Source organism: Eubalaena glacialis, chromosome 4, assembly GCF_028564815.1.
Source record: "Eubalaena glacialis isolate mEubGla1 chromosome 4, mEubGla1.1.hap2.+ XY, whole genome shotgun sequence".
In the NCBI taxonomy this organism is placed as follows: domain Eukaryota; kingdom Metazoa; phylum Chordata; class Mammalia; order Artiodactyla; family Balaenidae; genus Eubalaena; species Eubalaena glacialis.
The window spans coordinates 170,049,012-170,070,753 of NC_083719.1; the positions used below are offsets into that span (position 1 = coordinate 170,049,012).

The 21,742-nt window shown below is 50.6% G+C and overlaps 1 protein-coding gene across 3 annotated transcripts; it reads left to right on the top strand.

Moving 5' to 3' along the window:
* Positions 1–3,324: 3,324 nt before the first annotated feature.
* On the top strand, positions 3,325–15,640 carry SH3BP5L (SH3 binding domain protein 5 like). 3 transcript variants are annotated; one of them, XM_061190109.1, is made up of 7 exons: positions 3,325–3,425; positions 3,871–4,484; positions 9,515–9,577; positions 9,744–9,872; positions 11,359–11,520; positions 12,989–13,162; positions 13,729–15,640. In XM_061190109.1, exons 2-7 carry the CDS (start codon positions 4,302–4,304, stop codon positions 14,173–14,175), a joined length of 1,158 nt encoding a protein of 385 aa, XP_061046092.1. In that variant the 5' UTR covers positions 3,325–3,425; positions 3,871–4,301; the 3' UTR covers positions 14,176–15,640. The 3 variants fall into 3 exon arrangements, with proteins under 3 accessions (XP_061046092.1, XP_061046093.1, XP_061046094.1); XM_061190110.1 differs by having other exon boundaries at positions 3,337–3,415; XM_061190111.1 differs by lacking the exon at positions 3,325–3,425 and adding an exon at positions 3,432–3,470.
* Positions 15,641–21,742: the final 6,102 nt, after the last annotated feature.

Here is a 21,742-nt window from a genome sequence, read left to right on the forward strand (position 1 = left end):
TTTATTGGTAGACTCTATTTCTGGGAGCAGCAAGTATTCAATCAGATTTTTTTAAAAAACAGCTTTACTGAGGTATAATTGACATACAAAATTTCAGATATTGAAATGTAAAGTTTGTAAACTTCTGACAAACGTATACACAAATCAAATCTTCATAACAATCAAGATAGAGAACACATCCATTACCCACAAGTTTCTGTGTGCCACTTTGTAATCCCTCCTACCACTCCCCTAGGCAACTACTGATCTGCTTGCTATCACTATACACTAGTCAACTAATATGTTTAATGAGCAACTGATGGTGGTATTTATTAAATATTTGACTGATAGTAGGAAAAAAACCATAAAAGGTAGTTTCTACTGGTAGAAAAATACAAACTAAAAAAGGTAGCTTTTAAACATGAAGATAACAGAGTTTTTGTATGAAGAAATTAAAAGTTACTAATAAAAGAGATGAGTTGTGATACTACCTAGTAATTGGTGATGTTACTAACATCTTTATATGGCTTTCATATTTTTATATTTCATTCATTAGTCAACAGGAGTTGGTTGGTCGTTTGTGTCAGGGACTGGAAGGCGGTACACTTGTGGTGGGGAGAACATTGATATTGTGCTGTCCAATATATTAGTCACTAGCCATGTATGGCTATCTTAAATTAAAATTTTAGTCCCTCAGTTGCACTAGCCACATTTTAAGTTCTCAAGCACCCCTCACATGGCGACTGACTACCATATTGAACAGTGTGGTTACAGAAATTAGCATCATTGCTCAAAGTTCTATTCTACAGAGCTAATTTAGAAGATTCTTGAGGTATATCATCTACAGGGGAGGTGAGGAAGGTCTAAGCTGAAGCAATGGCAATGAAATGGAGAGGAGGGATCTCTCTGAGATACTTAATGTGATGCAGAGTGAAGACGGGGGGATTCATTTAGGATGCCTTCTAGGTTTCTCCTTGGAGTAAATAGGTTGATGATTAGAACGATTCACCAAAAAAGTAAATATAGAAGCAGCAGCAGGATTTGGGAAAAGGGGATGAAATCAGATTTGTACTCAATGAGTGAGAGGCAGCCATGGACTGGCCATTGGTCTGAGAAGCTTCTGGATCTCAGAATGTGATCTGTGGGGATTCTGGGTAGAGACAGAGGTCCAAGGAAGGAGCAGTAGCCATGGGTAGGAGTCAGAGCCATGCACTTGGTTGAGGGCTTTCAGAGAAATTAGGCTGCATGAGGTAAGAGGCTAGCATCAGGGCCTGGGAAGCACTGACATTTAGGGCAGGGTTTTCAAACTGTGAGTGGCTCATGAAATCAACAGAATAGGTCTCCACCAGCATTAAAAATAATAGCATAGCAAATATTAATACGCTTTGCATAGAGTAAAGATCTTTTCCTGAAACTTTTGTTATGAATATATTTACATACATATATGTATACTAGGTTGCAAGGTAAAACATATTTCTGAGTTGTGATTAGTTTGAATATCACCAATTTATAAAATGAGCACCACAGACTATAAGTTACATGCTGCTAGTGCCTAGCATGTAGAAGACACTCAGTAAACACACTGTATGAAGGATTAACCAACAGGTCAGAGAAGTAAGAGGAAACCCAGGACAAGGGTGACTCAGAAGCTAACCTCTTGCTACCTGAAACATTATCCAAACTCAGCAGAAAAACCGCTGGGGATTATATTACAATCTATACATGATGAGATCATTTTTGCTCTTGGTGAGTGAGAGTTAACCCTGGGGGAGGCCATTGGAGACATCAGGGAGGCTACTGAACCTCAGGATGTGATCTAGGAGCAGTCTGTGCGTTACATGTATTTAAAATGTTTTCCCACCAAATGCAACAGATACGTGACAACTTGAAGCTCATGCCTGCTAAGGAATGAATGCACAGGGAAAAGAAGCTGTGGGACAAAATATAAGGATAATAGATATTGTAGTAGTGCTGAACAGGAAAGGTTTAGAAAATTCAGGTTAGGGTACACAGAAGATGGTAGGTTAAATGGAACCATTACAGTGAAACTCCAGTTTTGCAAAATTAAAGAGACTGGTAGACAACAAATAAGTAGTTTCTGATTTCTGTATGTAATTTTCATGGTTTTTGTATGGCACCTTAATAACAAAAAGGAATGTGATATAAGTCTGAGGCATCATTATCCATCAGATCTGTCTACTTAGAACTGTTACTCAGGGTCTCGCTGATTCACTGGAGAAAAATCACTTCTGGAATTTAAAAAATAAAATTTCCAATTTTGTTGAAAAACATCTTTTAAATCACTTAAAAAATATATTTGGCTCTACTTCTTTAAAAATCCTTTTTTTTTTTTCCCCCTGATGTGGTTATTCATGGGGCAAGGGGATGTAGGGAGGGGTTCCAAAGGGAAGAAGGAAAGTTCAGTCCATTTGACTTGCTCACCTCAGAGGAAGTTACGTCTTTTGCAAAAATAAAACATCCATCCTGAAGCCTTCCCCTTAGGTCTCTCCTGGCGACACTCATTAGTGGTGACTTTAGGTCAGGTCCTTTCATTGATACACAAAGCCATGTAACAAACTCCTCCTCCTCGCGAGCTTTTGAGCAGGGTGCACGAGAGCACTGAGTTCAGATTAACGAAACTTCTAATCAGTGCTCATGGGGTAATCAGTGACCCCACTGCAACGACGTTCAGTGGGACAGGGCCTGGCTCGGGAAGAGGCTGGCGAAGTGCAGCGCTGGGGCCATGGTGCGGACGCCGGCAGGAGAGATTTACCTATCAGGGCTGCCGTTTAGACCCCGTTACTAACGAAGGGCACCGCTGACTTCACTTGAGTGAAGACAGTCATTTCCGGAAAACTACGCCTCGTCCCAGCGGCAGAGTCCCTCGGCGCCTGCCTCGAACGACAAGAACTGCTACGGCGGGAAGCTCACAAGCCCACAAGCCCACTTCCGACTTCCTGGGCAAGGCCGGAAGTGGCTTTGGGCGTAACCAGAACCCAGCGCCGTAAAGTAAGATGGCAGCAATCTCTTTGAGGCGATTGTCCAATCTCCGTTTTATTTCTAGCACTTCCTTACTCACCAGGGATTCTCTACTTCCATTACCCGCCCTAGTTTTTCTCAGCACAACCCTCTCATATTGCAACGTCATTTATCAGTTGTGGAGGATGGGCCGGAGGCAACGTAAGGTGAGCGTCAGCGCTGTGAGGCACCATTTTGTACGGAAACCGAAGGCCGGGCGGGGATGAGTGCTGGGGAATCCAGATGTGGCCTAGTTAGCGGGCGAGCGTGAGGGGGAGGGGCGAGAGGGCAGGGGGGCGTTGCCACGGGATGATGTATTTCCGCTTCCTCGCGGCCTCGTAGTACTTGGTTGGACCGGCTTGTTGCGGGGAGGGCGGGGGAAGATTGTTCGCAGTAGAAAAGGTCCGCGCAAGGGAAGGTAAACTGAGGTAATGCCGAGAAGAGGGGGGCCTTTGCGCCCGGCTGCGTAGGAGGTCTGGGGCTAGGGTCCTTGGGATTTAGGAAGAGCGGGGTTGGAGATGGGAGGCTCGGATTGTCCACGGGGTTAGAGAGAGAAGAGGAGGTGGGGTGGGGCTGGGGGTTACAAGGTGATTTGCAAAGCTGGGCGGGGGTGGAATGGGGCGGCCAGAACAGAAGCGGGGAGGGTTGGGGGAGACGGTGGAGAGGATGAGAGTGCGGAGGGAAGTCTGGAAGGCGCTGGTGGGGGAGGGGCTGGGGCCCGAGAGCCTGGAACGCGGGAAAGAAGTTGAGGGGGTCGGAATGTGGGGGTGTGGGAGGAAGGGAGCGGAGTTCTTGGGAGGCTGAGGGGTTGGAAGGGGCTGGTGGCCGACGTTCAAATGCTGACCATGTACTTGGCCTTTGTTTCCCCTGCAGCTCCCCAGAGACTCTCATCCAGCAGCCTCTGCTCAGGCCCAGCCTTCTCTCTCCAGTTGCCACCACAGCCTGGAGGCGCCTGCCTCCGCCCTCCCGAATGGTGCTCCTCCTCGCAGGCCTCGGCCCAGGATCCAGGCCCCCTTTGCCTCCTACCTCGGAGCTGTTGCTCCGGGTCTCTTCTGGTGGACTCCCCGTGACGGGGAGGGAAGGACTTTTGCACATACAAGGCTATAGCTCTTGGGACCCCACCGGCAACTTGAATCTCGGCCTCTAACCGAGTGTGAGGTTCTTCCTGTGCCCTCTTTTTCCACCCTTTGAGAAGAGAAACCCTTCTTCTTGCCACCCAGAGCCCAGGAAGCCCCAAGCTGGGGCCCTGGTCCCAGCATGTCAGTCCTCTTTTTTGCATAGGGCTGTGCCCTCTCCCCGTCAGCATGGCTGAACTCAGGCAGGTTCCAGGGGGGCGGGAGACCCCACAGGGGGAGCTTCGGCCTGAGGTTGTAGAGGATGAAGTCCCACGGAGCCCAGTTGCAGAGGAGCCTGGAGGAGGTGGAAGCAACAGCAGTGAAACCAAATTGTCCCCAAGAGAAGAAGAAGAACTGGATCCTAGAATACAGGTGAGAAGACTGAGCTGGGGGAGAGATAGGGAGATTAGATTCCAGCTTTTCTGAAGAGCTGTCAGGTAAATGAGGGGTTAGACTTACTCTTTTCCCAGTGCACGGGCAGGAAAGGAAAACAAGTTTGTCAACAAATCATTGCAATATAGTGTGACAAGTGCGAAAAGGGTTGTGTGCGGTGGGAGTACAGAGAGAGGCCCGGCCTGAGTGCCTGGGGTGTGTTGCTGAAGGCTTCACTGATGAAGTGAAGTGACAAATTGACAGTAGATGCAGGAAGCACACTTTAGGTCAGTAGAGAGTAGAACTGTTGTTTCTTTTCCAAATAAGCAAAGGGGCTGTTGGCTCAGAGATGCAGCATGAGTGGGATGTGAGAGAAGATGGGTTTGAGATCGGGAGGCAGTTTTGAATCTTTTCCTCTCTCCCGCTTTCTCATCAGTGCCTCCCAGGGACATTCATATTTGTGAGAGGTGAGACCTTTCATGTCTTATAAAGGTGGCATCAGGCTTAGGCCTGTAAGGAAATCTGATGTATTCAGAACGTTGTATCAGTTGTGGTCAGTCCTTAATAATACAGATTTCTGGCTCTGAGGATGCTGGGTCAGTCAAATGAATGGAAGAGCTGATTTGTTGCCTTGGAGCATTTACAGGCTACTTGGTAGAAGGGCAGAACTTTGTGAAGGAGACCTCAGAGCAGTAGGGGAGGAGGGCAGGCACCATGTATAGTAGATGCATGGCCAAATGAGGCTGGATCTCAGTGTTTCTGGGCAGTGGCAGGGAAGGGCTTCCGGGAGAAGCTGTTTGGGCAGGTGAGGGCCAGGGTGCTCCTGTGTGTTTGGGGCCTGAGTCTGCCATTTGGTATGGTAGCATCTCCAAGATTCTGATGTGGAGGTGACTCACACCTGTGTAGGTGAGCAAGAGCATCCTGGGGCTCTCATTCCTGGGCTTCTCTGTCAACAGACCTTTATTGGATTACTTCAGTGAGTCAAGGAGATTTCAAAGCTGGCCCTAGCATCTTTCCTGCTCTCTCTTGGTGGGGTTTCCCAGGATGTGTGTGGAGAACCCGTGTCTGTGCTTACAGCGGAGCAGTAATGAGCCATTTGTTTACTGGCATGAGTCAGTAATTTATTTCTGCTGTGTTTCATGGGCATTGTATTGAGAACAGCTCAATTTCTCCTGCTAGTTCTATATAGATTTGTTGTCCACTGAGGAAACAAGTTGTGAAAAAAGCGTTGCGCTGAGATTCAAGCAGCCTCTGGCCGAATGATTTGCGATTTTCATGTAAGTTATGTAATCTTTCCAAGCCTCAGTTTCTTCATCTGTAAAGTGAAGGGTCGGTCTAGCTGATTTGCTCAACTCATTTCTGCTCTGCTCTGACATAGTGCTATGATTCTTTTCTTTCACAAACTCTTTTGCCTGTCTCTGATGAAAGTTCGTAGGTTGTGCTTTGGGAAAGAGACCTCTGTCTGTTTGTCAGGGAGGAGGGCCTGGCTGATGTCCTTCATACACCCCTCTGCAACATTCCTTGCCCCCCTCCAGAGGAGAATCCACTGCAGTTTCTTTGCTCAGTCACTCCTGTGTATTTTCCCATTGCCTACACAGGCAAAGGTGGTAGTATGAAAAGGCAGCTTTCATGTTGTGCTGTCCAGTAAAGTAGCCACTAGTTGCTTGTGGATACTTAAATCAGTTAGGAATAAATAAATATTAAAAATGCAGTTCCCCAGGTGCTGTTGGCAGTTGCAGATGTAGAACATTTCCATCATCATAGACAGTTCTATAGTATGAGCTCTGTGAGGGTTGGAGAATACTGAGCAGAAGTAAGATTCACCTCGCCTTCAGTGAGCTTGCAGTGTTACTGGAGCAAGAGGGGCAGGCGGACCTTAGTCTCTCTTGCTAAACTGGGAGGCACGTTGTGGAATGTTGTGGGCTACGTAGGGAGGCAAGGTCATGTTGTAGAGGCCTCCCTCGCTGATGAATCTGGGCCAGTGCTCTGACCTCAGCAGGCATTCAGCATCTTCTTGCCATGTGGGAGAGGCAGCTTGGTGTGAGGGGTACCTTTCATGGAGGAGGCTGGTGGCATTCAGACCTTCTGGGTTTGGGCTCTTCTGGATGAGAAAGACATTGGGGTATGTGTCTTTTGAGTTTCTTTTTAGTGTTGACAGTGTACAAGATCATGTTATCCTGATACTATATTTCAGCACTTTGAATGGATCAGTGCATTCAGTCCATCAGAGCCTACCAGGGAACTTTAAAAGCTCCCATTCCTGAGCTGTGCCCAGCTATGTGAATTCTCCTTCTGGGTGGGGCGAGAAGTGGTTCTAATTGTGGCCTGTGAGAGTCCACTGATCCAAGGATATCCCAAAGGTGGAGACCCTATTCAGGTATTTTCTCAACTCCCAGAAATGGTCCCTTAGGGCAAGGCTCTTTCTGATGTGCAGAGTGGGGATTCTTGGCAGGCAGGCAGCTTGTGCCTCCTTGTCTGGTGGGATCCTTCTGGAAGTTGGAGGGAAGCCAGGTAGAGGCCAGCTCTAGGCCTGCGTGGAGTGTGCTGCCCCCCAGGGAAGTCCACTGGATGTGTCTCTGTGTCTTGACCTCAGCATACTTCTCTGAGGCCTCCAGGCTGGTCCTCAGCTTTCTGAGAGAGACAGGGTCCCAGTGGCGGGAAGGAATAAAGGAGGGTTGTACTAGGATGGGCCTGGGTCTCCTCTCCTACGACTTTTCTCAGCCCCCTTTGTGACGGGCACAGTCTTTCCTCAGGTAAGTAGATGTGTTCACTCACCTGCTCCTCCTCAGAGTGACTTTGCAATCTTTGCGTCATCCGACGTGTCGGTTTAGCTTTTCCCTGGGCAGTCATTTTTACCTTATTTCTGAGTCTTTGGGTCATGTATCACCCTGGCCCTGCTGACTGACTGTGGGCTTGAGTGTTTTTCTTTTTACTTGAGATATAGTTGATTTATAATATTATGTAAGTTTCAGGTGTACAACATAGTGATTCACAGTTTATGAGATTATACTCCGTTTTGGGCTTGAGTGTTTTAATGGCTTGCACAAGTTGGGCAGGAGCATCTGTAGCCCGAGCGCCCGTGCCTTTGACTCAGTGGCCTGGCATCCTGGGAATGCGCCCGGTGTGCTCTGGGGAGGTCGCCCTCCCTGCTGGCTGCAGGCTCACTGATGGATGATGTACGCTGACTCAGACTTCATCCTCCTTGAATTCCATTTCAGCTGGGTGCCGGGAGTCCCCTGGTGGAGCTGGCCAAATGGAATGTGTTGCCAGCGGCCCAAAACAGAGCCCTGGCTGCTTGTTGGCTTCCTGCTCTGCTTTGCCCTGGGTCTGCCTCAGCCGGGCTGCCCCCATCCCCCACCCCCTTGCCCACCTTGCCCTCCAGCCTGCTCTGCTCCCCAGTCTCTTTGTCCTGTTAGAAAGAGCTTTGTGACTCCGCGGGGAAGACCTCAGAGTCAACAGGAGGCCTTTTTTTAAATTGCTGGAGGTGCTTCGTGGATATGAGTTTCTGTATAGAAAGACATGCCTGCTTCTGTGGGCCAAGAGCCAGAGCCTTTCACATTCCTGGATTTGTTATATGTTTCTTTCTTTGTGTTCTACCTTATACTGTAATTAGAGCACATAACTTGGTTTCTTAGATTCTTACTTGCCGACTCAAATTTTTTAGGGCTTGAGATGGGGTATAGAAATAGAAGGACTGAAGGGGGATCACACACTGGGTTGTTGGAAGGGCCGAATGAGGTGTGAGAGCAGTGATGGCAGTGTCGCTCACTACCAAGTGCAGGTTGTGTCTGGGCCATGGGCAGCAAGCAGACACCATGCTGGCTACTGCTGGCCTGTCCAGGGGCTGCAGGGCTCCTGGAGGAGGATCCTGTAGCCGAGCATCAGGCATCTCTCTGGGTATGGCTCCTCCTCAGGAGTGTCGTTGGCTCCCTGGACCCCAGGAACTTGACCAAGGGGAGGGGAGGATACTCAAGGCCAGCACCCTCCCTGCTCTCTGCCGCTGAAAGGCCTGGGTGGCTTGCTTCTTTTGCCAGCCCTGGGACCAGTGAGGCGTTCAAGCCAGCATGTCTGGTGACTTCTTCCTGAGCCTCTCCCTCCCTCCCTCCCTCCCACAGAATCTACCTGGGGTCCTGTCACCACTGCCCAAGCAGGCCTAGAGGCCTCTTGAACCATGCGTTCTTCTCTAATCTTGACCTTAATTGTCCACGAAGCCCTAATGATTTTGCATCCTGTATTTCCCTAGGATCTGCCCTCTCCTCTCCCACCTGGAGAACTACAGACAGCCTCCACTTTTGTCTCCCTGGCCCCTCCAAGCTTTCCCTACATTGCCCAGCTCTGCCTTCCTAAACCACCAAGTGGCATTAGTCTCTGAGGGGTTCCCCCTGCCACTGGGAGAAGCCCTAGTATCCTGTCCCTGTGCCCCAGCCTCTCTGGCTTCTCACCCAATAATCTGCCTGCCCCGGGCACCTGCTCTCCTTTTGATTCCCAGCCCCTACCATGCCCACCCCTCACGTGGCTCCTCACACCACTGGGGGCCTGTTGCTTACTTATTAGGCCGGAGCTGCCACCTCTTTGTGTTCTGAATTCTCCGGTCTCATGGTGCTGAACTGTGATAAGTGTGTAGTAAAAGTATGCTGAGTGAGTGGCCCAGGGGGGTTGTCCTGTCTGGGACAGAGACCGTTAGCTCTGAAGGAGACTCCTCCTGGCTGGAGTACGAGGAGGAGGTGGTGCAGTCTGGTGGAGAGAGCACAGGCTTGTTGCCACTTTGCTGTGTGCACAGGAGTTTTCCATACTCTGAACCTCAATTTTCTCATCTTTAAAATGGGGGTTTAGAGGTGGAATTGTGAGGATTCCAGGAGGCTATATATGATTCTGTCTCTGACAGGAGGCATTTGACAGTGACCTCCTGCTCCATTTCTTCGCTTCCCTGGTTGGCTGGGCTTTCCCTCTGTGCACTGTGCTCCTACCCTGCCTGGTTCATGTGAGGCTGCTTGCTTCCCCTGCTCTAACTTTCTGCCCCTCTCTGGCAGGAGGAGCTGGAGCATCTGAACCAGGCCAGCGAGGAGATCAACCAGGTGGAGCTGCAGCTGGATGTGAGTGTTGCTCCTTTTCCTCACACTCTTGGGCTGTTTCCAAAGGTGTTTTCATCATTTTCCCTCTTTCAGTACAGTGGCAGGGGAAGAGGCATGTATGGAAAACAAGAGGGGCTGGGACCCACACACATGCCTCCCTCTGCCCATGTCCCTATCCTTTTGCCAGGAGGCCAGGACTACCTACCGGAGGATCCTGCAGGAGTCAGCAAGGAAGCTCAACACGCAGGGCTCCCACTTGGGGAGCTGCATCGAGAAGGCCCGGCCCTACTATGAGGCTCGGCGGCTGGCTAAGGAGGTATGACCCACATTCTGGGGTAGGGGGCCGCATGCAGAGCCTGGCCCTGTACTCCTCTATCTCTGTATGGGGTGTGAGACAGATCACCATTCTTTTCCTCTTCTGTTCCCCTTGGTTCATGTCTCTCTTTTCTTTGTTCGCTCCTCCACTCCTTTACCCATTTCCTTCTTTTTAAATTTTTCTTTGCACAAATAATGTGGGCTCACTATTGGAAGGCTGTAATTGTAACCTGAAACTATAAAACAAGGTAGGAGAAGAAAACCGATATTTCCCCAAATCCAACCACGTGCATGTTTCATGATTTTTGTACCTGGGATTTGTTTAGTCAAGTATGGTAAGGTGACAGACACAGAGACAGCTGCCTTCAAAGAAGAATTTATTACTTACAGTTCCTAAGAGAAAAGGACCTGCCACATCATGCAGGGCTACATGGGGAAGGGCTACATGGGGAATGGGTGAGGAGGCAGAAAATGTGAGGGGAAAGCTTGGCTTAGAGCTTTTATTGTAGAGCCTTTATTGTGGTTTTCATGGGACGGAATGGGTAGGGCAGAGTAGGCAACTTTGAGCCAATTTAAGATTGGCTAGTTTGAATAATTGAGGCAGGTTCTGGGCTATAGGGGTGGTCTCTAGTTTTCTGGTACCTGGCCCTTCAGTGATTTAGGGCAGGGGAAATACTGGCTTGCTGTGTGACAGATGGGCTTCGGATTGGTTGATTTGCATATGAAAAGTGTGCTCACATTCCTAGGAGTGTGTCTCTAGGAATTAGCCAGCAAGGCCTCCAAGATATCAAAGCATCATAAAACATAGAAAATAAAAAACGTGATTAATATAGCACAAATAATTCCTTAAATTTTTTTTTTGTATATATCCTGCCAATATGGGATCACATATGTACAATTTTTATTCCTTTATTATATTAGGACATGGTTCCATGTCAGGAAATACCCATACATGCCATTATTTTTAAGGGCTTCTTAATATTTCTTTATATTAGATGTACTATTATTCGTTTAACCAGTTCTCTGTAACTGAAAACTTAGGTTTGTTTCCAGTTTTTTGTTTGGTAAATATGGTTGTGATGAATATCTCCAAGCACTTGTCTGGTTATTTCATTCAGATTACCTGCTGGATTGGAGTTGATGGTCTCAACCATCAACTAACCATCTTCCAACTAAAGGTTGTGGATTTTTCTCTGTTCTCCCTAGGGCAAAAGGCCAGCAGCCTTCGAGAGTGCTGGATTTTACACACTCACCCTCCACTGGCAGTATCCTTCTTTTTCTACATATATTTCTTCTCTGAGCTATATCCTTGCAACATATTCTTCATAGAATTTTACTTCCTCAGCATTTATTCTTAGTGCAGTTTGGGAAGTGAAGCCAACATTGCAGTGGGCCTTCCTCCCTCTCTTGTCCTTGCCCAGGGCGGGTCTCCATGGGCAGCCGGGGGTCCTTTGAGGCTCCCTATCCTGATGGTCCTTTCCCCCCAGGCCCAGCAGGAGACACAGAAGGCAGCACTGCGGTATGAGAGGGCTGTGAGCATGCACAACGCTGCCCGGGAGATGGTGTTTGTGGCTGAGCAGGGCGTCATGGCTGACAAGAACCGGCTGGACCCCACGTGGCAGGAGATGCTCAACCACGCCACCGGCAAGGTGAGCCAGGCAGTGCCAGTAGGTCCCTCCTGCCAGTTCCTGTACTTCCTTTCCTTTCCCTGCATCCTGTCACCTTCCTTAATCCTTTCTCTCCTCCACTCCAGACTTCCCTCCTTTTTGATTCTGTTTCAGGCAAAATCTGGTCCTTGCTCTCTGCCCTGTTTGGCCTCCACTGTGTCCCATATACACTTCCTTCTGACTTAGAATGTCTTTCTGGGCTCTTCTTGAACCTTTGCCTCCAGATGTGGGACTAACCCAAATAGTTCATTCCTGCTGATTGCTCTGGATTCAACACTCTTTTGTTATGTTTAGCTGTGACCCCTTGTTTCTATTTGCTGAATGTTCTCCCTTTCTTGCTTTTGAGCTCTGCCAGTGTACCTTGGTTTTTGAAGTACAATTTGTGTATTATTTCCAAGCTACTCTGGCTACCGGGGAGCGGGAGGATCCCTGGCATCAACTCTAGTCTGCCACCTTCACCTTGTAAAGGGCAAGTGTCTTAGTCTATTAGGGCTGTTACAATAAAATAACAGACTGGGTGGTTTAAACAACAGATGTTTATTTTTCACAGTTCTGGAGGCTAGGAAGTTCAAGATCAAGGCATAGGCAGATTTGGTGTCTGCAGCGGGCCTGCTTCCTGGTTCCCAGATGGCCAGCTGTCTTTTCACTGTGTTCTCACATGGCCGAAGGGGCTAGGGAGCTCTCCAAGGCCTCTTTTATAAGGAAACTAATTCCATTTGTGAGAGCTCCCCCCTCTTGACCTAATCATCTCTCAGAGGGCCCACTTTCAGGGTTAGGATTTCAACATAAGAATTTTGGGGGGACAGAAACATTTAGTCTGTAGCAGTAAGTGTCAGCTCCTGAGGAGTAGTCATGTCTTGAGGTTCTTTGTGTGCTCCTTAGTCCAGGCCCATGGCCTCACGCAGAGCAGGAGCTCCACTTCCACTCTGGAGCTCACACAGAGGAGAGCATGACACCGAGGGAGGGGTTGTTGAAACTGTGTGTAGGCGGGGTCAGCCCCTTGGTCCTGGTAGATGAGGTGGCTGGAGCCCCTGCCTGCTACCTGCTCAGGCACAGAAACCTGGAGAAGTCAGTGCAGAGCTGTGGCTCCCCGCAGTGAGGCTCCTCCCTTCCCCCAGCCCTAGCCCCCAGCACTGAGGGCGCTCTGAGGACCATGGCTCTGGCAGATGTGCTCACAGGTGGACATTCCCTACGTGCTCACAAGTGGTCCAGAGGGCCCCGGCACCTCTTGGTAGCAACGAAGCTGAGAGGCGGGTGGTACAGGTAACAATAGGCAGGTACAAGGCCTCACTGTTCTCTTTTGTGTCTTGGGAGCTCAGTGCTCTCTCCCGGCTCTGCAGTGGGGGCTCTCCCCCAGGGTAACATTTGGAGTAGCAGCCTGAGCAGGCTATGGGGGCAGGAGGGCGGGACCGAGTTCAGTGATGTGTGCCCTCCATCCCACCTGGGCCAGGTGAATGAGGCCGAGGAGGAGCGGCTTCGTGGTGAGCGGGAACACCAGCGGGTGACACGGCTGTGCCAGCAGGCTGAGGCTCGGGTTCAGGCCCTGCAGAAGACCCTCCGGCGGGCCATTGGCAAGAGCCGCCCCTACTTCGAGCTCAAGGCCCAGTTCAGCCAGATCCTGGAGGTAGCTGAGTGGGAGAGGGGGAGGGTGAGTGGACGGAGGATGGGGGAGGGGGCAGGCGTAGAAAGGGAGGGCAGGTAGAGGGGACACCAATCTGCTTTTCTGGGCCATCCACCAGGCCAGTGCGGTGGAACAGGTGTGCTCAGAATGACCCCGCAGGAGTGGGAGGTGGGGTTAGGGAGTGAGTGCTGGCAGAGAAGGGAGGTAAAGGAGAAAAGGTGAGAATTGGGGGAAACCAGGAAGAATGGGGCAAAGGAATCGGCCAGATAGGGAAAGGGAACAATGGGGAGAGGAGGAAGAGCGGGTGGGAATGAAGACCTGGGAGGAAGGCCCTGGAAGGTCAGGCAGGAGCAGGGAAGGTTGCTGGGGAAGGAGGGCCCCAGGAGGAGGAGGAGTGGAGAGGGGCTGGGTGGAGCACTGCAGATGAGTGGTTGGTGGTGAGCAGAGCCGAGGGCCTGGGAGGGGAGAGCCCAGCGCAGAACGCTGAGTGGGCCTGACAGGACTTGGCAGCTTCAGGGGCCTCGGATAGTTGCCCAGAGGGTCACCTGACTCTGACCCTCCCTCTGCAGGAGCACAAGGCCAAGGTGACCGAGCTGGAGCAGCAGGTAGCCCAGGCCAAGACCCGCTACTCAGTCGCCCTGCGCAACCTGGAGCAGATCAGCGAGCAGATTCACGCGCGGCGCCGGGGCCAGCTCCCTCACCCCCCGGGCCAGCTGCGCTCTTCCCCGGTGGGGGCCGAGGCCGGGCCTGACGGTGGCGAGGATGGGGACAGCGGGATCATCGAGGGGGCCGAGGGCGGGGGGCTGGAGGAGGGTATCAGCCTGGGGCCTGGCCCTGCCCCCGACACGGACACGCTGAGCCTGCTGAGCCTGCGCACTGTGGCTTCAGACCTGCAGAAGTGCGACTCCGTGGAGCACCTGCGGGGCCTCTCGGACCACACCAGTCTGGATGGCCAGGAGCTGGGTCCCCGGAGTGGGGGCCGTAGCGGCCGCCACCAGCGCAGTATCAGCCTGTAGCCCTGTGCTCAGGGTGGCTGGTGCAGTCTTACCACCACTGGCCCGTGGAGGGCCCTGCAGGCTCCTAGCTCCCTCTCCTCGGGTCCTCGCTTCCCCCAGAGAGGTCAGGTTGGCTGTGTCTTGAGTCTGTCCTGTCTTTCTCACCCTGCCCTGCCCCCCACAGGTGGCAGCTCTCTTTGCCTTACCCTTTCAGAAGGCTTGTCTTTGGCTCTCACATCTCCCCTCCGCCTGCTGGCCCCTCACAGTCTGATACCGTTTGCTGGCCTCTTTTTGACTTCTTCCATCTGTCTGGTTTTTCCCCTCAGGGAAATTTGTGTAGAAGGCACAGGGACGCCATCAGAGAAGGTGGGCGCTGGACCTGGGTCCTGGCATCTTGGCCCCCCCAAGCTTGAGTGAATGGACGGGTGCCCTTCCCACCTACCCATCTGAGTGGTCCCGAGTGGCAGGGATGCTGCCGAGCCCTCCTAGCAGCCCAGCGCCCCAGTCCTCTGTCCCAGCCTGCCTGTGTGTAACATGTAAGCTGCACTGTGGGACTGTGTGCCTCTGGAAGACACCACCCATCCCTTTAGTGCTCCCTCCTCATGACCTAAGCCACTTTGCTATGCGTGCCTCAAAGCAGGACTTGAGGGTTACTGGTGTCAGGGAAGGTGAAACCCAATCTCATCGTTGACAAAGGGGGCACCACCAACTCCAAACAGACTCCCGTGTGTGTGGTGTTTCCCCAGCTTGGCTGGGTCCTTAACATTGCCAAGGTGCTAGTGAGTCCAAGTTGGGGGATGGAGATGTAGTGAGGTCCTGATGGCTGAAGCCCTTGCCATTCCTGCTGCGGAGTTAGGTTTATTTACTTTTTCTGGGTAGAGGATGCTGAACCAAATCTCAGCGTCCTCCTGCAGGGTAGAGTTGGGGAGTTTGGTGCTCAATTGCTCTCCCTCGCTCTTCCCCAAACCAAACAATACCTAGTCCACGATCCCTTGGGGGATGCTCAGGTTTGGCTGCAGAGCCTCCGCTGATATGGGGAAGGTTTGGCCTGGGGTGAGGGAACCCCCCCTCCATCGGGAGCTGCTTCAGGTGTCTGGTGGTACTCCTGTGCTGCGTGGGGCGGGGGAAAGGTAGGGAAGCCACACTGGATCTAGGTGCCTTGGGAGCACCGATCCTCCTGTCCCACCCCAGGAGGGCTGAGAGCTGGACTCCGGACAGGAGAACTTGTGCCTAGGCCTGTGTGCTGCTGCCATTGACTGGGGGAGGAGCAGGCCTTCGAATAGGAGGTGTCTCCCTGTCCCAGGGTTGAGGCAGTTTGGTCATGATGAGAACCGCCAGGTTTGAGGTGGCCATGGGGGGAGGGAAGAAGAGGGAGGATGTGGGCGTGCGTGCGTGCATGCATGTGCCTGTGTGTATGGGGGGAAAGGGTCTGCCCCTGATTTTATTTAAATAAAATAGTTTATGTAACAGTAATGTTTATTGTCCCTTTCAGGGAGGGAAGAGGAGAAAGGGGTGAGGATGGAGAGTGGGGAGGAACAGGGTGAAGCGGGACGCTCTTTTGATGGGGTAGTCAGAGGAGGTCTCTTGGGAGGTGAAGGATGAGGTGGATCAAACCCAGGCAATGAGAGGAGGGAAGGCTTATGGCCACAGGGCTGGGGTGAATGCGCACCAAGTTGGTGGTGCCCTGCAACCCCCTACCCTTCCAGCTTACTGGCCAAGGAGGGTTCTGCAGGGTGGAGTGGGTGTTGTCAGCCACTGGTGGTGCAGACAAGATGATGGTGCCATTCCTGGATGTGAGCATGAAGAAAGGGGAGGGACAAGTAGGGTTGTGGGATTTAGCAAATAATACAGGATGCCCAGTTAAACTTGAATTTCAGATAGACGATGTTTTCGGCCCCTGCAGTGTTAAGGACATACTTAATACTAAGTTGTTTGTCATCTATCTGAAATTAAAATTAAACATAGATAAAAGGTGACTCCCAAGTCAAGGCTTGACCCGTTGGTGGGTCAGGAGGGGTTTGAATACATTTGGACCCACTGCTTGTGAAACATCTGGTGGAATCAGGTTGGGGAAGAGATGAAAACTTCAGGAGCTGAGGAAGTGGAGAGTGAAGGCTCTCGACCAGACCTCACCAGGGGTGCACCTACATTTATAGCCAGGTGAGGAGGGAGTCAGCTAAGGGATGGAGAAGGTGCTGCCAGGGAGGAGGAGGGAGAGACCCACTGGAAACCTGGTGGGAAAAGGGTGTCCTGAAGACCTTTAAGGGGCCATGTGAAGGCCAGGAGTTGAAGGGACAGGAGGGCAGAAGAGTGATCCTGGTGACCTGAGGTGGTAGATGGGCCATTAGGAGCCACTGTGTACCTTTTGACAAGACCGTCCAGGTGTGAGACTGCCTTTCCTGACCTGGCTTATTAATTGAGAAATAAGCAAAGTGTGATAAGGCAGATGGGTGCCAAAATACTTCCTTTATCACTGGAAAAGCGCTGTGAGTGTATGTGTGGCTGGTGTCCTTGGGCAAGTGGGCTTTCTGAGATGATTCCCCAGGGTCATACTTCCCTACCCAGTCTGTGGCAGTGTGGAACCTGTAAGGCTCCTGGTGCAAAGGAACCCCAGAAAAGAAGGGCAGGCTGTGCCCACCCAGTTTCTCCATGCAGAATCACCTACCAGAAAAGGCAATAGTGGAGAGAGAACAGGAGGGTTGGCGCTAATGGCTAACCATGGCAAATGTGCCCCCTAGCCCTATTGTAACAATAGTGGATTGCACTCACCCAGTTTGTCTCACGTGCCAGGTATATGCATCGATCCATTTAGTACCCATAACAATATTATGGGGTAGGTAGCACCACAGTTGCTTTTTTCCAGGTGAGAATACAGGCATAGTAGGGGTGCCCAGTCTGCCCTTAGCCTTGTAGAAGGTAATGGAGGCAGTTGGACTCTAGAGTCTAAACTCTTCAGCCCTTGAGTGAAGCCCCTCACAGGAGCTAGAGGTGAGAAAGTAGAGGGAGTGTGTGAAGTCAACTCTTAGGAAGTTTTACTGGGAAGAGGAGCTGAGAAATAACAGGATGGTCAAGGAATTTTAAAGTAAGCAAGAGATGGTCAAGTTATGGGGGATGTGGAGTCTCTTCTCCCCATGTCATATGTCCTAGTGGTAATGACTTCTTTTGAGCTGTGTCCCCCTCAAGTGAGCAGCTGGGCCTCAGTCTCCCTGGCACCTAGCTCATGCCCAGCACCTAATAGATGCTCAGAAAATGTGCTTTTGCATCTCCCTTCTCCCTGCCCCGATCCAAATCTATACCAGATTATAGGTTGTCCCTGACCTATGATAGTTTGACTTGATCTTTTGACTTTACAATGATGAGAAAGCAGTACACATTCAGTAGAAACCGTACTTCACATTTTGAATTTTGATCTTTTCCTGGGCTAGTGATATGAGGTACAATACTCTCTCATGATGCTGAGCAGCGACAGCAAGCTGTAGCTCCTAGTCAGCCACACGATCATGAGGGTAAACGACTGATGCACTTAGAACCATTCTATACTCATACAGCCATTCTGTTTTTCAGTTTCAGTACAGTATTCAATAAACTATGTGAGATATTCAACACTTGATTATAAAATAGGCTTCGTGTTAGATGTTTTTGCCCAACAGTAGGTTAATGTAAGTGTTCTGAGCACATTTAAGGTAGTTTAGGCGAAGCTATGATGTTCAGTAGGTGAGGTGTATTAAGTGCATCTTAAAAAAAATATTTATTTATTTATTTGGCCACGCCGGGTCTTAGTTGTGGCACACGGGATCTTTAGTTGCAGCATGCGAACTCTTAGTTGCAGCATGTGGGATCTAGTTCTCTGACCAGGGATTGAACCCAGGCCCCCTGCATTGGGAGCACGGAGTCTTAGCCACTGGACCACCAGGGAAGTCCCCTAAGTGCATTTTTGACTTAGGGTATTTTCAACTTACAATGGGTTTGTCAGGATGTACCCCCATTGTAAGTCTAGGAAGATCTGTACTTTGTTAGTACTGCAGTTAGGAGATAAGATCTGTATCCACAGTCCTAGGAACTCCATGCCTCCAAGTGGGGAGTTCCCAAATTTCTCTATGCTTCAATTTTATGACCTGTATGATGAGAAAATCTGGATGTGCTTAGCACGATGCCAGGTTGATAGCCACAATGATGCATGTTAGCAGTTCTCTGAAGCTTCAGAATGCAGTGAAGTTCATGAAAGGAAGCCTCATCCCATCTTGTGCTAAACAAGGAGGCTCTTTGTAAAGACCCCACTGAGGGCTGGGTTTCCCTCTTTGGATATGATTTTGGAAGTCTTCCTTACTCTGCCTTGTGCATGGAGGGGAGATGGGCTTCTAGTGCTGTCATGGTCCTGCTCTGTCGGCAGGGGGCAGCAACCACCAGAAAGCAGGCGAAGTGAGATCTGGGTCTCCAGCTCTGTGGGCATTACTGTGTTAGTCCTACAGGACTACCAGGTTCACCTCTTGGACACTGGGCAGCAGGGCCTGGGAGCACGGTGGGGTGTGGGTTAGGGTCCATACTCCAGAGTTGAACCCTGTCTGTCCCCACACAGACAGGGGCCTCTTGCCTCCCTGCATGTCATTGGAACCATCAGCTGTGTAAAAGCTGGGCCAGGTCTGCTGGGGCTGGTGTCATTTGAGACCAGATGTTCTGTGCCTGTGGTGTGCCCTGTCTCTTCAGAGCTCACCTTCTTTATTGACCTCACTAGTATCCTATCCCTTTCCCTTCCTCACCCTCCTTCCATATTCCCCTCTTGGGAAATCCCATTGACTTCTCCCTACCACCACTCCTGAGCCCCAGACTACCACCCTGTGCCATAGCCTGAACTAAGGACACCAGGGGACCATTTCACAGGCTGGCGAAAGTATGTGTGATTTATTAAGAAATATTTACCAGGATCTTTCAGATTGCAAAACACCGTGGTAGGGCTTGCTAGGAACACCAGAAAATATAATACCATGGGTGGGACATCCAGGTAAGGAACACGGGGGTGCACATAGCTAATAGGTGATGCAGGGCAGCAAAAAAATAGATAACTAAAGAGGGATGCAATCAAGAGGGCTCTGGGAGGTTATTTGAGCTGGGGATACTCTCTGAAGCTCTGAACCAGCCCCTGGCCTTAGGCTAGAGAGGTGGTAGCAGGAATCCCAGTTCCTCCCCTGCCCCTGCCCCCGCCCCCCATGACCCCCACCTCCAAGTCCTCCTGTCCCCATGCTTCACTCTTCTGAAATCTGGCATGAGCTCTTCTAGCCAAAGCCTGTGTCTGCCCCATCTTGGTATTCTCGGGGCCTGGCATATGGCACTCTCCACCAAACATCTGCCCACAGACTTGCTTTCACTTGTGCTACTCTTGGCACAAGTTTCCCCCCTGCTTAACCTGTTAGACTTCTGCCTGTGGCTTGAGGCCCAGCTCATGTGGAATTTTGACCAAAGGCCTTTCTGGTTCCCCAGCTCTCCAGCCAGGTCTGAATTAATCCCACCACCCAAGTTCCCGAAGGCTCATTTGACTTATTGTGGGGCTGGCCCAATGTCACCCCTGGGGTCTTCCCTGACTCCATCTTACTCAACACCTAACATGGTACAATAGACATTGTGACTATATGTCACTTAATACAGTGACTATATGTCATGTATGGTCTAAAGTGGGACACTTGAGGGAATTCCCTGGTGGTCCAGTGGTTAGGACTCCAAGCTTCCACTGCAGGGGGTATAGGTTTGATCCTTGCTTGGGGAACTAAGATCTTGCAAGCTGCGTGGCCAAAAAAAAAAAAAAAGTGGTACACTTGAGTGTGAAAGGGGACAGATGTAACTCAGGACTGAAACGCACTGACCACACTATCCAGAGGGCTGTCATTGACCTGCCTCTGCCACAAGGGGGTTGTGTGCACATTGGATGAGCCACTCAGCTCCTCTGGGCTTTGGTGTTCCAGTCTGCAAGAAGTGGGGCTGAACTGGGTAGATAACCTCTGAATGTTATCTAAAACACTAAAATTATATGGCCAGTGGAGGAGGTTGGGGCCTGTCAGGTGTTTTGGTGGAGAATGTGAGATAGTGGATGTGTTTGGGGTCAGAGCATGAGAACACCAAGGCTAGGGTTGATTAGGGCCCAGCCCAGAGGCAGTGGAGGGCTGCTGGACATTTCTGCTTTGGGCATGAGGTGATGACTGTCCACTGTGGTCAAGGAATTTGGAATGCTGGGCAGTGGTTTCTCCCTCCTGATGGCAGGCAGGTGGTGGTCACGACACATCAGGGATATACCAGCTTATTCATCAGCATAGCTGGGAAGAGGTGGTGGCAAAATGAGTTTCTTTCCCATTTAGGACAGAGGAACATTTTGATCTAGGATGGAATGAAGATCAGGGCCATGGAGTTTGGCAAAAGAAGACAAACCCTTCCTTAGTTGCTGCTTCATCTCACATGCCTTGTGTGCCACCATGTTCCTTTTCCCCTCTCCTTATGATTTCCATGATAACATGCAGAAGGGAAGGGTCCTCTCCACATCCAACAGGAGGGAATTTCAGTCATGCCTTCTCCAGAGGTGATGCAGGAATTCTTACAAGTGTTGGGGGGACTGGGGGAGGAGTGAGGGAATAGTGGAAGCTCCTGGCATGAAGGGCTTCCTGGCAGGAGGCTCTTAGGGCCTGCTGCTATTTAGGGGAGAATGAGAGGCCCTCACTTAACATCACCTCTCTCTCCTTCTTCTAACCTCAGTGTTGCCGCTGTGGTTTCAGCCTCCCACTCTCCTCAGAGAGAGAGGCCAGGAGCCCACCTGCCCCTGCACCCCAGGGTGGGAGTGTGAATTCCCACTCTCCTCCCATTTGGCCTTCCTCCAGCTGATCCTTACCCAACCTCTGTTTCCATGTTGGACAGGATTTCCAAAGCCTCGAATCACAAGCTATTGCTTCTCTCTCAAACAGTTGCACTTAGCAGAGGGACTGTGGCTACCCAGTAGGAAGGGACCTGTCAATAACAAGAAAGTCATGAGGGCTTAGAGAGAGGAAAGCTATGTCTTCACAGAACCAACAAAAACCAAACTCAAGGTTAAAAAAAGAAAAAAAATGCAGCCAGGTATTTAGTTAACCAGCCATCTTAGGTATACTATTCATTTTTGCTCTGAATTGAATTATTTTTTAAAAATCTATTTTAAAGACACATCCAGAGAGAATGTGACAGGCAAAAAGGCAGAATCTGAAAGACAGGAAAATTGATCTGGACACATACATGGAAAGGGATAAGAGGAAACACTGCAACTAGAGAAACCACAGGAATTGGAGAAAGTGAAAGAAGTGGAGTAGACGAGAGGAAGAGAGATGTGAAGATAGCTGTGTGCACTCAGCTGGGGGAGGGACCACAAGGATAAGAAGAGGAAATCACCCCCAGGTGACTGAGCTAGTAGCAAAGATGGTGCTCAGAGGTGCCTGGACACTAATTGAGCCAAGTCAGATTTATAGCCCTCCCTTATCTTGACCTGTCTTAAGGTTCGTAGGCGTGGGACCATTCCTGGCGCTGCCTACCTTCTGTAGCCGTCTGCTGGCCAGAGGTTTATGGCTCTGACGTCAGGGAA